Genomic DNA, 18,667 nt, shown 5'->3' on the forward strand with positions numbered 1-18,667 from the left:
TGTATTTTGAATGTCCGGTAGTCCTCAAATAACATTATAGTCCCGTCTCGTCTTGTTAACGAAGACGCGGCATAAATTTCGTCATAGTTTTTATCATCAGATATTCGTTTTAGCTCGTCAACGTCTCGTCTTAGTCACAGAAAAAATGTTCGTTAACGAATATTTTTCATCGTTGTCTTCGTTGACGAAATTAACACTGTTCCTTACAAAGATTTATTAGTTTGTTTGTGCAATAAAATTGTGGTAAATGGATATTAACCACAATTGTCAATTGTTAAAAGAAATCAGTCAGCATGGCAAAAAGTTTATGAAAGCTTCATACACCATTTGAAAGAGATCCCGTATTGAATTGCTATGGTTTGCAGTAGTAAAAATAACTGTAGTACTTGGTCATAAGCTGTATTTACCATGGTGCATTTTTGTAAGGGCTATAAGATGTTTTAAGAGCAATTATAAGCCAGTAAAAATATAATTAAAAAAATATATAAATTTTTTGAAAAGCAAAATTTAGTAAAAAAAAAAAAAAAAAAGTTTAATTAAGCTTTATTAATAATTAATTAATTAATTCTAACCCCATATTGATAAATAGTTTTTTATTGTTTTAAGCATTAACCTCATTAAATTCTGTTAGATTTTTGCTTCCAGCAAGACAAAAAACGAAATGCCAGTGGCGTAAAAAAAGAGAAAAAAGAAAAAAAGTCTATATATCTTTTATATCATGCAAATTATATAATTAATTATATTTGTGCTTTCTAATTAAATTGATCTTTGTAAATAGGATTGATATTTTAGAATATATATATACTATATTTATAGAAAAAATTTTGAATTAGCTTTTCATTTAATATTTTCATTTTAATTGTAGTTTAAGGTAAGTATTTTTCTAATTTGCAGTAAAAATATTTAAATATACTTTAAAAAATTATTCTTGAAAAGTAAAAATTTAGTAAGATTAGATGTTTTTCCTAACCCCATATTGTTTTTTTTCTTATTTTTGTATAAATCTCTTTATATTTTGTTAGATTTTTGCTTCCAAAAAAAAAAAAGAATAAAGAAATGCAAATTGTATTATTTTTACTTAGGTTTTTTTAAGTAAAATTATCTTTGAATAAAAGTGTTATTTTAGTTTTATTTATACACTACGACATTTTTTTGAATGAGCTTTTAATTTAATATTTTCATGTTAGCTTTAGTAATGTTGTGTTTTTGTCATTTTGATTAGTTTTGTGTTTTTTTTTTTTTTTTTTTTTTTTTTTTTTTTTTTTTTTTTTTTTAGATTTTTGCTTCCAAAAAAAAAAAAGAATAAAGAAATGCAAATTGTATTATTTTTACTTAGGTTTTTTTAAGTAAAATTATCTTTGAATAAAAGTGTTATTTTAGTTTTATTTATACACTACGACATTTTTTTGAATGAGCTTTTAATTTAATATTTTCATGTTAGCTTTAGTAATGTTGTGTTTTTGTCATTTTGATTAGTTTTGTGTTTTTTTTTTTTCTATTTAGCTTTAATTTTTTTATTTCATTAATTTTATTACTTCAACCAAGGCAACATTTCTAATTTTCATTCAAGTTTTTCGTATAATATTTATAGTTTATTTTATATCCGCTTTATTTCAATCAACAAAAACTATTTTAGTAGCTTTAGTTTAAGTTAACAGTAACAACACTGAAATAAAGTATTTTCTAAATCTCTTCAGCTCCTGATTGCTTCCTCTCCCACAGACCCTCAAGCATGGGGCCTCAAGTCTGTCACAGAAAGCATCCCCACCATTAAAGTGGACCTCGCATCACCGCAGAGCCCAGAGTCCGTCAACATGGTGGACGAGTTTGGCAAGAAGGGAAGCCAGTCGAAGGCGAGCAAGGAGGAGGAGGGCGGCCTCACCATGAAAGTTCCCTCTCCTACGAATCAGAGAAAAGACAAAACGGCCGACGAGGACAACGACAAGGAGCCGCAGCAACGGTTAATGCGCTGTCTGAGTGACCCGGGCCCCACCGCCGAAGAGGAAGATGAGGACGAGGCCTTCCTCCCCTGAGAGATGAATGAGCTCCGGCCGCCTCCTCAAGGACGTCCACATGGAGGATCATTAACTGCTGTAATACAGAGGACAGATGTATAATCTGTAGGAAGCCAAAACGAAAGGAAAATGAACCAAAATAAAGGAAATGAAAGGGAGCAATCAAAATAAGCCATTCATTTTTTTTTGTTTATCATTGCTCTTTTCATTTGAAGCCGGTTCACACCAAGGACGATAATTATAAAGATAACGATAAAGATAATAGTTCTAAAAATCGTTCTCAATATTAAAGAATAGCAGAGTCCACACCACAGCTATATGTGATCCTGGAGCACAAAAGCAGTCTTAAGTCGCTGGGGTATATTTGTAGCAATAGCCAACAATACAATGTATGGGTCAAAATGATTGATTTTTCTTTTATGCCAAAAATCATTAGGATATTAAGTAAAGATCATGTTCCATGAAGATATTTTGTAAATTTCCTACCGTAAATATATTAAAACTTAATTTTTGATTAGTAATATGCATTGCTAAGAACTTAATTTGGACAACTTTAAAGGCGATTTTCTCAATATTTAGATTTTTTTTTGCAACTTCAGATTCCATATTTTCAAATACTTGTATATCGGCCAAATATTGTCCTATCCTAACAAACCATACATCAATGGAAAGCTTATTTATTCAGATTTCAGATGATATATACATCTCAATTTCGAAAAATTGACCGGTTTTGTGCTCCAGGGTCACATTTGTGCATTTTGCCCAAGAACAAGTCCTATGAAGATATTTTAGTTTAAGTTAATTAATGCATTTTATTATGTGAAGATTAGCATCAAATTGACCCTTATGACTGGTTTTGTGGTCCAGGGTCACATATCGATATAAACACAGAGAAACGATATTGTTGGAATCTGATTTTTTTCCAGCTGATGAACGATACAAACATTGACACCTAATCAGAATCCATCCTGCTATAACGACCTGGAGAATTTAAAGCGGCAGACAAGCGTGCGCTAAGAATAAACAGACGATATCCTCCGCTGATGTGGACGCTAATATCTCTATCTTTATAGTTATCGTTCTTGGTGTAAATGGGGCTTAACACTGTCCTTACCAGGCATGATGTGACTCAAATCCTAAGCGATGAGTGATTGTCATTGAGCTCCTGTTATTAAACATCAGGTTTATTATTTCTGGCCACATCATGTCCGGTTCGGAAGTACGTGTTCCCGCCTAGCATTGGCTATGAAATGGTAATATTCCACACGAGGGGAACAGATCTATGCATTACCAAACGGTCGCACTGTTCAATCTATTCAGGTGAAACGCTTCTGTTGTTGTTTTCAAAGCATTGATGCATTTTCTAGTTCAAGATGCTCTTACGTGAATTGCCTTTGTTTTCGTGACGCGAGTATCACTAGTTGTGTTTTACCTCTAGGGGAATTAGATTTGTTTATCAGGAGCAATATGAAACCGGTTACATTATGGCCTTGCTTATATTTATCATAAAGATGGTGCGTATTTACACTGGTTTATTATTTCGTCCCACACGTGGAGGGCCATTCAAGTCACGCTCCATTTGCAGTGCACATAACAAACCTGAGAAACAACTATATACTCATTGTGGTTGCACAAGAGATTTACATATGTAAAGACTTTATTTTACACCAAAGTTGATTGACCAGTTTGATTGGTTGTGATCGTGTTTCCCGTTTTCTTTGCTTGTACTTTATATCAAAGAACATTTTGGTCTAATAGTCTTTAATTCCCTTTAAATGCACTCAAGCGCTTTGGTGACCGGTCATGACCACTCTGAAAAACATCTGGACCGTCGTATCAGCAATTTTTGATTTAAAGGAATAGTTCATGCAGAAAGGACACAATTCTGTCATTATTTACTCGCCTTCGTTTCATTCCAAACCCATATGCTGTTTTTTTTTTTTTCCATGGAAAGACAAATGTTGATCTTAACGCAGCTCTTTTCCATAAAAGTTCATAGTAACCCCATCTGGCGATCTCCAAAAAAGCATCATAAAAGTATCCAAACTGTCGTCTTTATGATTCTGTACATTATATTCCAATTCTTCTGAGGTCATATGATTATAGAAGCCCATTTCTGCCACAGAAAGTCATGGTAAATCATAATTATGACATAAAACATCAAAATGTGAGATACCATGTCATAATTGTGAAGACAAAGTCATAATTATGACATATCTCATATTTTGTATCATAATTTTGAGAAAAGTCATAATTATGTAGTGCTGTCAAACGATTAATCGCGATTAATCACATACAAAATAAAAGTTTTTGTTTGCATAAAATGTGTTTTGTGTATATTTATTGTGTATATATAAATACACACACAGTATATATTTTGAAAATATTTATGGTTTTGTGGTCCAGGGTCACATATCGATATAAACACAGAGAAACGATATTGTTGGAATCTGATTTTTTTCCAGCTGATGAACAATACAAACATTGACACCTAATCAGAATCCATCCTGCTATAACGACCTGGAGAATTTAAAGCGGCAGACAAGCGTGCGCTAAGAATAAACAGACGATATCCTCCGCTGATGTGGACGCTAATATCTCTATCTTTATAGTTATCGTTCTTGGTGTAAATGGGGCTTAACACTGTCCTTACCAGGCATGATGTGACTCAAATCCTAAGCGATGAGTGATTGTCATTGAGCTCCTGTTATTAAACATCAGGTTTATTATTTCTGGCCACATCATGTCCGGTTCGGAAGTACGTGTTCCCGCCTAGCATTGGCTATGAAATGGTAATATTCCACACGAGGGGAACAGATCTATGCATTACCAAACGGTCGCACTGTTCAATCTATTCAGGTGAAACGCTTCTGTTGTTGTTTTCAAAGCATTGATGCATTTTCTAGTTCAAGATGCTCTTACGTGAATTGCCTTTGTTTTCGTGACGCGAGTATCACTAGTTGTGTTTTACCTCTAGGGGAATTAGATTTGTTTATCAGGAGCAATATGAAACCGGTTACATTATGGCCTTGCTTATATTTATCATAAAGATGGTGCGTATTTACACTGGTTTATTATTTCGTCCCACACGTGGAGGGCCATTCAAGTCACGCTCCATTTGCAGTGCACATAACAAACCTGAGAAACAACTATATACTCATTGTGGTTGCACAAGAGATTTACATATGTAAAGACTTTATTTTACACCAAAGTTGATTGACCAGTTTGATTGGTTGTGATCGTGTTTCCCGTTTTCTTTGCTTGTACTTTATATCAAAGAACATTTTGGTCTAATAGTCTTTAATTCCGGTCATGACCACTCTGAAAAACATCTGGACCGTCGTATCAGCAATTTTTGATTTAAAGGAATAGTTCATGCAGAAAGGACACAATTCTGTCATTATTTACTCGCCTTCGTTTCATTCCAAACCCATATGCTGTTTTTTTTTTTTTCCATGGAAAGACAAATGTTGATCTTAACGCAGCTCTTTTCCATAAAAGTTCATAGTAACCCCATCTGGCGATCTCCAAAAAAGCATCATAAAAGTATCCAAACTGTCGTCTTTATGATTCTGTACATTATATTCCAATTCTTCTGAGGTCATATGATTATAGAAGCCCATTTCTGTCACAGAAAGTCATGGTAAATCATAATTATGACATAAAACATCCAAATGTGAGATACCATGTCATAATTGTGAAGACAAAGTCATAATTATGACATATCTCATATTTTGTATCATAATTTTGAGAAAAGTCATAATTATGTAGTGCTGTCAAACGATTAATCGCGATTAATCACATACAAAATAAAAGTTTTTGTTTGCATAAAATATGTGTTTTGTGTATATTTATTGTGTATATATAAATACACACACATACAGTATATATTTTGAAAATATTTACATTATAAATATATATATTATATAAACAAAAACTTATTTTGGATGCGATTAATCGCAATTAATCATTTGACAGCACTATAATTGACAAGTCGAAATTATGACACACTAAGATTAGTATGATAAAAAAGTGGAAATTCTGAGATTAGTCATAATCATGACAAAGTCAAAATATGAGATACTAAGTCATAATTATGAGATAAAAGGTCACAATTATGGCACACTAAGTGATAAGTATGACAGTCAAAACTATGAGATAAAAATTAAACATTATGAGTCATAAATTGTCAAAATATGAGATACTAAGTTATAACTATGAGACAGTAAGCCATAATTGACAGTCAAAATATGAGATATTAAGTCATAATTATGAGACAAGAAGCCATAATTATGACATATCTCATATTTTTACTTTTAATTCATAATTATGAGACAGAAGTCATAATTATGACAAAAAGTCAAAATATAAGGTACTAAGTCATAATTATGAGATAAGTTATAATTATGACACGCTAAGTGATACTGTAGGTATGAGATAAAAAGTGGAAATGATTACAAAGTCAAAACTATGAGATAAAAAGTTAAAATTATGTCAGTCAAAATATGAGATGCTGAGTCATAATTATGAGATAAGCCATAATTGACATAAAACATCAAAATATGAGATACTAAGTCAGAATTATGACATACTAATTTATGATAAAAGTTATTACAAAGTCAAAATGATCAGATAGAAAGTCGAAATTGTCCAAGTTGAAATTATGAGATAAAAAGTTTAAATTGCCAGTCAAATTTGACCTACAAAGTCAAAATTATTAAATAAAAAAGATCAATTATGGCACGCAATAAGTCATAATTATAAGATAAAGTGGAAATTAGGACAGAAGGTCAGAATTATGAGATAAAAAGTAATTATGACAAAAAGTCAAAATTGATATACAAAGACAATGTGAGATATGAAATTATGACATAAAAGGGGTAATTGTGAGATAGTAAGTCATAATGATGACTTGTGCAATAATTTCATATTTTTATTTTGTAATTATGATTTTCTGTCTCGTAATTTTGACTTCGGTCATAATTATTACTTACAAAAGCATGCTTTCCCCCCTCATTTGTCAGAAATGGGTTTCCATAGTAAAGACCTGAAGCTGAGTAAATGAAAACAGATATCGTATTTTTGGGTGAATTATTCCTTTAATACCTGCAGATGAACACTTTCCCGAAACCCTTCACCATGTAGCTCTGCATTCACACACACACATTTTTACTGCCGGTGTGATAGAAACGCAGGTTCGGGTTCGGAAATGTTGATTTGTGTTGCATGACCCCCAAACAGTGTGATTGTATCCCGAAAGAGCTATGCAGAGTCTGAACTATGAATTATATGAATTATTCCCTTTAAAGCCTTTGCACCGCGAGTATCAAAACACTGGCCTTTGATTCTCCTGCAACCCAGATCCTGCTCTAGAGGTGCATTGCATATTTTAGAGAGAATCAATAATATATCAAAATCAGAAAGTCTTTTGCATGCACAAAGTGTAGATTAGTCTTATTTTAATGTGAGATGTGGTAAAGCCATATCTATATATTTTACAGATGTGAACTCTAAAGGTCCAGAGATGTCTATATTCCGCTTTGAAGTATTACAGCGCTAACTGACCAGTTATTTAGCTTTTTACTTTTGCCTTTGAGAAGAGAGGACGCCTCCTCTTCTGCCTTCCTCATCAGATTCGTCACGGCCTTCGCTGAAGTTCATGCACTTGAGCGGCTTTCTGCTGGTTTTGGGAGTTTCGTTGGTTTTAGCTGGTTTTGGTCTCGCCTGCACTGTTGAGTTTGACGAATGCTCACAGCCGTGGTTATGCGATGTAAACGCAGAGCAGAGACGGGTCGCCTTGATGTCAGGTTTTGATGCACTATACTTTGACTGCAGTATTCACATCAATACAGGGGAAACGGGGAACATTTAAAAATAAATATTTGAGCCAAAATGGGAATTCTGTCATTATTAACTCAACCTTATTTTGTTATAAACCTGTATGCTGTTACTTTTCAATAGAGTTTTGAAAAAATCTTTATGCAGCTGTGTGTTGTATGGAAAAAATATGAGCATGGGTTTGGAACCAGTGTTATTTTAGTATTAGTATTTAGCATTGAGATGCTATTAGTTTCTACTAATATTGTAAGTTAGTTTTTTATTGTTATTTTTCTGATTTAAGTAATTTTCTTTAGTGATCTTGCTGTGTTTGTGTCATTTTTAGGAGTTTTTTAAAATATAACAATATAGTTTTTATTATACATTTTTATTTTAGTTATTTTAGAACATCAAGTTGTTTTTGTTACATACATCTATATAGTTTTTATTCATTATATTTTAGTTTGATTTATTTTAGAACATCAGGTTTAATTCAGTTAAAATGATTAATTTAGCCTTGATGACTATAGCTAGAAGTTTATATATTTTAGTTAACGGTTTTTATACATTTTTATTTTAGTTTTATGTTATGATTTATTTCTCTACGTTTTACTTTATTTTATTTCAGTTAATGTTCACTTTATTTCAGTTATTTCATTATTTATTTAACTTTTTATTTGACTTTTTTCATTTTTGTTTGAGTTAACCTGCTTGTAACAACATGAGGGTGATTAAATAATGACAGAATTTACATTTTCAAATGAAATATTCTTTAAAACTTTTGTCTTTGACATGAAGCTGAATGCCAATGATCTGCCCTCGTCGGATGTTTCTGGAGTTTTTTTTTTTTTTAATGGTATTCTGTATATTTAACAAGTATGCATGCTTTTTGTTTGTCCTTGTGTTGTTTTTCTTCATTTTTTTGTATTGCTTGCCACTGATTCTTTTGATTGATTAACCTTATTGTGTAATTTTTCAAATCATATTCACCATAAAGCCTCTTTATACAGACATCATGTACTTGATGTTCGCTTTACGAACGTTGACTTTTTTTTTGCTTTGCATAATTTTGCCTTGTTCTCAGAGTTTTATCATGAAGCACATGGACGATTCTGTGGTCTGTTTGTGTGCATGCTGTAACTGTAAACTGCTGTTCATCTGTGCAGATCAGATTCAGATGCATCATGCTGTTTGTGATTCTGAAAGCTTTTTACGGTTCATGTTCTTGTGTCTCGTCATTGGTGCTTATCGTTTGGCTGCAGACTCAAGATGAGGAGATTAATAACCTGGGCTCATTTTCATGCAGACTAAAGACTGAACAAACCCGTTGCTCTCTGAAATGATTGTTAATAAGTCTGTACATGAAGCCACGAGCCATGCGTTCAGCTTTCACATGATTATAACCTTCAAACGGTTTGAAATGACCAGTCAAGCATTCAGCTGCATTTATTTTCACTTCTGTTCGGTTTACACAGAAATGACACGCTGTACCTGTAATATTCAACTTTAGCTTTAGTTTCAGGGTCTTTTCTCAGTTTTGCTGTTGCATTAGTGATTATGGATTAACCTGAAGAACTGTAACTGCTCTCAAACATGCTTCAAATCTAAATGAAATGAGTTTATAAAGCTATTTACTGACATGTGCATGAATGATTTATGTGCTCTTATTTCTTTCACCCAAAGACACCAAATACAAGTCAAAGGAACAATCGGTTCATTTGTGCTTAAACATCTTGTTTCATAATCGTGAGCTTTCAGCTTCCTCTTTTGTTTCTAAACGCAGATTTAAGAGGCCGTTTGAAGCACTTTATCATGAACAACCTTTAAAACAAATCATTTTTTAAAATACAGCAATAATTAAGCCATCATTCAGTGAACATTGACTACAGTAAACGCACAGACTTTACCTCTCTGTGTAATGTAAAGTCATGTAATGTCATGGGCAGATTTGAGAAGTGTTGGTTGATTTTTATATGGGCTGACGTGTGGATTTTTAACTCATAGGAATGATTATTTGTCGTGGGTCCAAATATCATGAGAGCTGAGTTTGAATGTTATTAATCTACTGTTATGTAATCTATTCGTGTCCGTTTTCTCTCCTGTTTTGACTGGACTAATACACTGTCATTTGAAATTGCAATAAAGTGTTTATTTTATATATACACAAAATAAATGATGTCTAAATATAAGATTTGAGATATATATATATATAATCAGAGTGTAGCACTACAAGGATTCACTGTATTTGTCGAGTCTATTCAGCTTTCTGGGAACTAGCATTTGTGTATCATCAAAGATACATGAATAAAGTTTTCATTTGCTAAAAGCACCTGCTTTCTCTTTGATGTGAAGGTGAGGTTGTGTTTGATGTACTGTGATGTAGATGCACGGCTCGAGCAGCAGAGGGCGCTGCTGTTTCATTCATGGAAATGAATGGGGATCTGCTGCTGCAGTAAAAAAAACAGACCTGGAATTCTTGAATAAATAAATGATCAGTGAAAGGCGTTTAACCTTTGGGAATATAATCAGTCTCAAACTCATTATTTCAAGAGCTTTGTTTTCTTTATTTTATATGAGGTTTGCCATTTTTGTCCGAATACACTTTTATACGCTGATTTGTACTTTTCTAGCAATGAACAACAGATAAACGTCAAACTTAAAATTCATGAAAAATTGGGCCAGTTTGTGTAACAGGGTTGTACATTTAGTCTAAATTAGACTATCTGAATGTTGATTTTCAGTTATTGATAACTTTGTGAGAAAAATATTTGACATTTTTCCTAAATGTTTTGAGTTTGATAAAAAGCAGTCAACACAACAATTTGCATGAAAAAATAAAATAAAATAAAATGAATGAGAAAGTTTTTTTTTACCGTTCATTAAAACATAAACATTATTTTCATTACATAAAAAAATGAAATAAAATGGATTTTATCACAGCTAGTTGCCAAGGCAGCATTTCTCATTTTTATATAATTACTAAAGCTTTAACTAAAATTAAAATGATAAAAAAATATATAAAAATAAAATCTAATTCAAAATCTCTACAATAACTATAGTGGCATATTAATTATAGCCTACTAAAACAACACTAAAATATACTAATATATAAGGCCTTTTTATAATATATTTTTTGAACTATTGCTAGAATGAATTACTAAATTAAATTTATATCAAAACAATAATCTTTCATGATTTTAGTCAAAAAAGTCAAGACTTGTGACGTGGGACAGGCTAAAATCTCACATTTTGACGGGAAGTACAAGCATTTAATGTTTACCTTCAATTCGTGTTAGATTCATTTTATGCTTTACAATAATACATAAAAAGCAAAACCTAATGGTTTTCGAATGATCATTTCAAGGATTGTGCATCTAATGCTGCTAAACACATTGCAGCTATTCATGGAAAATTGAGTAATCGCTCTGTGTTTTATCATTTCATATGCTTTTGATTAAGGACCGTGAGCACTAAAATAAATCAGCCAGACTCTGCATCTCTTTAACATTCATAATCCTGATGTGTTTCTGAGTAAAGCCAGACTCGCCTGCGGAGTTCAAGCGAGTGAAATTGCTCTAGACCACACAGCAGCGCTTGCTGTTTATTTATTCTTGTTTGGATGCTGCTAAATTGCTGTGACTCAGTGGCTTGTCATCTGGACAGCTCTAGAGAAGCACAGAACCCAAACTTGATGTGGCTGCTGAGATTAATGTGACCTATTTGCATCAAAATATGCTTATTTGCCCCAGATTGTTCTTGAGTGCCGAGATAAGTGTCTCTCTATGATATTTAGATCCCATTACTGAGATATTCAAACGATGAATCAGACCGTTACTAAAATGAAAGTCTGCATACAGAGAGTATTTTATGCTTCATATTGAGCATTTGGGAAACATTTCCAATTCATGTCCAGAGGGAAACCCTTTCCGGCAGACATCCTTAATTCAGCGTTTTATAGGAATAGTTCACCTAAAAATGAAAATGTCCTCACCCTCAGGCCATCGGAGATGTAGATGAGTTTGTTTCTTCATCAGATTTGGAGAAATGTAGCATTGCATCACTTGGATGCTCTGCAGTGAATGGGTGCCGTCAGAATGAGAGTCCAAACAGCTGATAAAAACATCACAATAATCCACAAGTAATCCACACCACTCCAGTCCATCAGTGAACATCTGGAGAAGACAAAAGCTGAAACAAATCCAGCATTAAGACGTTTTAAAATTCAAACCGTTACTTCTAGACAAAATACGAGTCCATAATCCATAATAACACTTCCTCCAGTGAAAAAGTCCATCTCCTGTCATCTCTCACATCAAAATCCTGCAACATATTTGTTTAGAGCTGTTTTAGACTGTTTTGTCTTTGTATTTAATCTGTGCAGATTTCTCTCCTGATTCAGACCAGATGACTTTTTCACTGGAGGAAGCGTTATAATGGATTATGGAGTCGTATTTTAGTTGAAAGCAATGGTTTGAAATGAAAAACATCTTAATGATGGGTTTGTTTCAGCTTTTGTCTTCTCCAGATGTTAACTGATGGACTGGAGTGCTGTGGATTACTTGTGGATTATTGTGATGTTTTTATCAGCTGTTTGGACTCTCATTCTGACGGCTTATGGATAGAGGACTCATATTTTAGCTGAAAGCAACGGTTTGAAATGAAAAACATCTTAATGATGGGTTTGTTTCAGGTTTTGTCTTCTCCAGATGTTAACTGGTGGACTGGAGTGGTGTGGATTACTTGTGGATTATTGTGATGTTTTTATCAGCTGTTTGGACTCTCATTCTGACGGCACCCATTCACTGCAGAGCATCCAAGTGATGCAATGCTACATTTCTCCAAATCTGATGAAGAAACAAACTCATCCTAATCTTGCACGGCTCACCCGAGAACTTTTTTTTATTTATTTTTTTTATAGCACATTTTCATTTTTGGAAGAACTATTCCTTTAAACGTCCTTTTTAAAAAAAAAAATTTTTTAGCACATTTTCATTTTTGGAAGAACTATTCCTTTAAACGTCCTTTTTTTTGTGAAAATTAGGAGGATGAATCATATGCAATGTTATTTACTGAAATATATTCATGATAAATAAGGAGCATTGCTATTTTTTCACTGTCTACTAAACACTCATATGACTTGTGCATATGAAAGTGAGGATCTACTGTCTCCAAAATATCATATTCGCAATCAAAGCATCATTTTATTGTGGTGAGGTTTTGTAGAGCAGGTCGTTTCCACAGTGTCTGTTCTCTGAATCTCCTATTCGTCTGAATTAAACATCCTGTGCTGGAATAAGCTTACATTTCCCATTAGGAATGGCCTGTAAACAGCCGCCCCGTGAGACCCGAACAATCAGCAGCGAATGGAAATTTTCTGCTGCCGGTTGCACTATACTTTTTTCTCTTGACCTTTCCTTAACTAACTTCGTTTCTGCTGTGGTTGGTTGTTTTTTCTTAATGATCAACACCTGATTAATCGGGACCATTCGTCTTGTTTTGTTGCAGGAAAACTGCTCTCTGTCTCTGTCTGGTTTGATTGGAAAATCTGTTGAATTTCTGCATTGATCGCTGCCATGATTTGGTGTTGCTTTAAATTTGGGAATCGTTTGGCTTAGCTAAACCGAGGTAAATCTAGACAAAGCGGCAGAGGAGTGATTAAACATTGTACAGGCCCTTCTCACAATAAGCAATGCAATGGATTAGACTTTGGAAACTTTGTTTTATTTAATTATACTTTTAAGATTATAGTTTGATGAAGATGTCATATGAAGCAGACAGTGCTGATTTAACCAATCTGAGTTTCACTGTCATCTGATTGGCTGATACGACTTTGAAGGGCGGGATTTTGAAGGGAAGTTAGCAAAAACTTTGGCTTGGTTGGTTTGTAAAGCCCATTGGCTGCATTTAGAAAAAGCCTTTTTTCTTTAGTCCAATTGCCAACCATTCAAAATGACTTGTGTGTTTTGATCAAATATGCCAACAGTTATCAAAGACCTATACTTAATTGTGGCCTGTAGTGATTTGTAACATGGAAATGTTCAGGTGATTGACTCCAAACAACCTGAGCACATGAGCAACGATGGCAGATTGAGTATGTTCTGCACCAGCCAAGAAACATCCACTGAGATGAATGGGAAGGATTGAGAACTGCAGGTATTATGCATTACTTTCTTGAGCAAAATGGTTGAAATCACTTGACTTTGCATCTTTGAGTTGATTTGCATATTGAATTGTGTGTGTGTGCATACTGAATTATGAGCGTCTTGCATCTGTTTAGCCATCTAGTCAGGCTAGATTTAATGTTTTGCAGAAAAAACAAGGCTTTGAGTGCTAAATGTGTGTGTGCAGAGCTGTCAAGCATGTTTTTCAAAGCCGTTTGTCACTAGAAAATGTTTCACACAGGTATGTTTTCAATGAGTGTCAATTATTCAGATGACGCGACAATAATGCCAGTTTTTTTTTTTTCACAATAATGCCAAAGTACGACCCATTGGACAGACTGTTTATGTGAAAAATTAAATATGGCGTCTATCGTGGTGGGAGTCGCTGCAAAGATGGTACTGCGCATGCGTATAGGCCTAATTCTTGTTGACAGCCAAGGAAAATCAAGAAAGGTGCCAGAGTTGTCTTGGTGAACACGCAGCGCCAGCTGAAGCTTGGGCTCTGATCCTCTGGGGTGACAGCAATACAGATTCATCACTCATGAGCGTACACTCTAAAAAATGCTGGGTTAAATACAACCCAGTGCTGGGTACAATAGGAGGTACGATTAATCGCGATTAACCGTTTGACAGCACTAATTATTATGTAAGAAAAAAAATGTGTAGAAACAATTTCCACTCAGAAATCGCTAAATTTCACAGTTTGCTGAAATAGTTTTTCACGTTTAAGCATCTTATGGCGACATTCACCACGATAGACGCCATATTTAAATTTTCACTTAATTTTCAATTTATTTACTTTTATTAGTTTTATTTTTATAGTTTTTGAATACAGATAAAAACGAATATAGCAATAATTTGGACGATAGCCTAAACAAAATTTTCTACGCAACCGATCTAACATAATGATTAAACGGCAAGTTTGCAACGAAAATCAAATCTTCTGGGAAAGCTTTTTGTGAATCGGTTTTTAAATCGGTTCTTCGAACGCCGATTCGGGTTCAAATGAATCGGTCTTCCGAACCATATACAATGCTAAAACTTACCACTTGCAAGTTCAAATGTATCTTATTTAATGGAGTAGAACCCCCGTTCTCCAAGTTTCCTACCCCAACCCGCCACACGGTGGATGTCTCGGCTCGCTCTTGCGCGCGTTAATGACTCGCTCCCCCTCGCTCACCGCTGCTGCTGATCAAAGGCGTTTGCAGCAGACCGCCCAGGATAGTCGTGGAGTCACAGAGCTCTGTTTCTAAGAAGGCTGGGTCAAAACAACCCAATTGCTGGGTTTGTCCCTATTTAACCCAGCATTTTTTAGAGTGTAAGATATACAGGTGGTGGTAATACTCCTAAGGAGTGAACGGCCATTGAACAAAAAGAAGAAGAGTTGTCTTGGCAACAGAAAAGCGGCTCCGATGCCGCACTTGTTATGGTGAAACAGTAGTGATGCCCGATTCGCGAATGAATCGTTCTTTAAAACGAATCTTTTTAATGAATCGGTCGAACTGATAGCCTATTGCACATAGCTACGAGAGTAAAGCAATATTGCTAACATTACTACTATAATCGGTATTAATAATTAACATTATTATTAGTGCTGTCAAACGATTAATCACGATTAATCGCATACAAAACATAACATATTTTTCTGAAATATATACATGCATGTGTGTGTATTTATATACCGTATACATAATAAATATACACAGTACACACACATATATTATGCAAACAAAACTTTTATTTTAGGTACGATTAATCGCGATTAACCGTTTGACAGCACTAATTATTATGTAAGAAAAAAAATGTGTAGAAACAATTTCCACTCAGAAATCGCTAAATTTCACAGTTTGCTGAAATAGTTTTTCACGTTTAAGCATCTTATGGCGACATTCACCACGATAGACGCCATATTTAAATTTTCACTTAATTTTCAATTTATTTACTTTTATTAGTTTTATTTTTATAGTTTTTGAATACAGATAAAAACGAATATAGCAATAATTTGGACGATAGCCTAAACAAAATTTTCTACGCAACCGATCTAACATAATGATTAAACGGCAAGTTTGCAACGAAAATCAAATCTTCTGGGAAAGCTTTTTGTGAATCGGTTTTTAAATCGGTTCTTCGAACGCCGATTCGGGTTCAAATGAATCGGTCTTCCGAACCATATACAATGCTAAAACTTACCACTTGCAAGTTCAAATGTATCTTATTTAATGGAGTAGAACCCCCGTTCTCCAAGTTTCCTACCCCAACCCGCCACACGGTGGATGTCTCGGCTCGCTCTTGCGCGCGTTAATGACTCGCTCCCCCTCGCTCACCGCTGCTGCTGATCAAAGGCGTTTGCAGCAGACCGCCCAGGATAGTCGTGGAGTCACAGAGCTCTGTTTCTCCTTCTGTTTGCGGATCATAACGGCTTCATATCAAGGCGTTTACACCACGAGACTATCCCGCAGCGATCGGCGTTTATTTTCTTCCGTTCTTCTCTGGCGATAAACCAGGCGAGCGCGGAAGAGAGCGCGCAGTAATGGGAAGATACAGCGTGTTTTCATTAGGTCACATTTCCGAGGAATGATCCATCCATCTGTCGATCACGTTTTACGAGCACAAACATCCTTCTTCACGCATTGGACGTAGACTTTCGGAGCACAGGAGAGTTTTGAGCACGCACGGCGTTTAAACAGAGGAAACCAACAGTTTTTACAAACACTTGGACCGAATTTCGGCGTCTCGTCGCTTCGCTGACACTCTTGATTTGATCTCTGGATGTATTTCTGCAGCTCTTGTGTGCTGGAGTGGTGTGCACCGTGCCAAACGCGCATAGATGTGAAATAACCCATGATGTTGCAGTTTTGGGGGTTTTCGGCTGAGATGTGTCTCATTTCATTTACTGAACTTCAGTGTTGCTCTGTTTGGCCATGAGTCTTCATCAGCAGCAGCAGCAGCATCATTATTAGAAAGCAGTTGTGTGTAACCACGTTGATGCTTGCCTTTTAAGGCATTTTAATATGCACGAATGTGACGCTTTCAGTTCAGGAAGCTTCAGTTTAGTCTTCTAGTTGCGCATCATCTTCAGAAATCTGTATGATTGTAGGGACGTAGCATGTATTGTGAGTTGATGTGTGATACATGCATGACATTATTGGCCACTTTAATGCTGCTTTAAGTTCATAAAGCGTCATCATCATCTGCAGTGTGTTTGCAGGCATTTGCTTGCCTAATAAGGTGTTTAATATGCATTATTGACACATGTTGGCTGTGCATACTAATATAGATTTCACAAATGCTGCTTTAACTTTTTAAAAGTGCATTTATGCTCATAAACGCATAATACCAGTTGAGCATCATTGCCATTTTCAGAAAGCAGTGTGTTTGCTGGCACTTTGCTTGCTTTTGAGACGTTTTAATATTCATTAATGTAATGTCTTTTGGCTGTGCATATTATTATATGCTACTTAAATGCTGCTTTAACTTGATAGAGAACATTTAAGTCCATATAGTTTCAATTTCGTGTCCTAGATGGGCATTAACAGCGTGTAGATTGTTTTGGCTGTGCTTAACACACTCTGGCATTTAAGACCTTAGTCTCATTTCGGTCTCCCAGATGAGATGTTGCGTGACTGCTCTGAAACGAAAGGAAGCTGGTTTTGAAGCAGTGAGCGCGCAATGACGCTGTTGTTGTGCGCAAATGTGTTGACGCCACCTGTGGTCTCTTAAACCGATCGATTCAGGAAGATTTAGGCACTTTGACCAGGAGAGAGTTCAGTTTGCACGGCAGCCGCGTCGCTTGCGCTTTCTAACCAAGTTTAAGTGTGTATCGTCCTGCGTCACGCGTAAGTGGAGAGTTTAAATGGTGCTCCGAAAGTTACCCGGTGTTTCAGCATCGGGCATGGGGCTTCGTCTGTCTCAGAAATTCGTGTTTCTGCTGTTCCTGTCGGGGTTGGTTACTCTGTGCTTCGGGGCACTTTTCTTTCTCCCCGACACCGTGCGCCTCAAGCGCATCTTCCTCTCCAAGAACGAGAATCCCGCGGTGACAGTGGGCCACGACAATGAGCTTTCCAAAAAGGTGCCAGGGGATCCAGAGCATCAGCGGGCAGCTTTAAAAGGGGGCGAGGGGGCGAATGTCAAGCTCAAAGTGAGCCGCAAGCCCTCGGTCACCCATGGAGCGAGAACCGTGGAGAGATCTGTTGGGAGTAGAGCGCAGGAGGAGTGGAGTCCGGCGAGGGCGCAGGAACCGGCGGCCAAAGACGAGCGGGTCACCTCGGCCGCTCACAACGGGGAACGCGGCAGCGCTTACAGCTATGAGGCGTTTAAATCGTGTCTGCTCAAACCAGCTTTGGGGAAGAACCAGGGAACTCCACCGGATTCCGAGACGCTTCAGCGGAGGGAGAAAGTTAAAGAGGTGAGATGATCTGCTGTCAATGGAAGCCCATTTCTGCCACATTAGCTTGGTAAATTATGACATGCCAAGTCATATGTATGGGATAAACGTCGAAACCGTGACATACTGTGTCATAATTGTGAGATAAAAAATCGAAATGATCACAAAAGTAAAAAATATGTTAGAGAAAACATTTTAAGTCGGAGTTGTGTTGTGTGATATGTGATAACTATGAGATAAGAAGTCGAAAGTATGACATGCCGTAATTAGAGGAAACTGTTGTTGTGCGC

General features: G+C 35.6%; 1 protein-coding gene across 1 annotated transcript in view; it reads left to right on the top strand.

Moving 5' to 3' along the window:
• slc9a1a (solute carrier family 9 member A1a) overlaps positions 1-2,286 on the top strand; it is a 23,325-nt gene extending 21,039 nt beyond the window's left edge. Inside the window, exon 12 of the mRNA XM_016519490.1 lies at positions 1,723-2,286. Within this exon, the coding sequence (XP_016374976.1) occupies positions 1,723-2,033 (311 nt within the window). The 3' untranslated portion in view covers positions 2,034-2,286. The remainder of the gene's footprint in view (positions 1-1,722) is intronic.
• Positions 2,287-18,667: the final 16,381 nt, after the last annotated feature.

This window comes from Sinocyclocheilus rhinocerous, unplaced genomic scaffold, assembly GCF_001515625.1.
Source record: "Sinocyclocheilus rhinocerous isolate Xijiao unplaced genomic scaffold, SAMN03320098_v1.1 scaffold389, whole genome shotgun sequence".
NCBI classification, from domain to species: Eukaryota; Metazoa; Chordata; class Actinopteri; order Cypriniformes; family Cyprinidae; genus Sinocyclocheilus; species Sinocyclocheilus rhinocerous.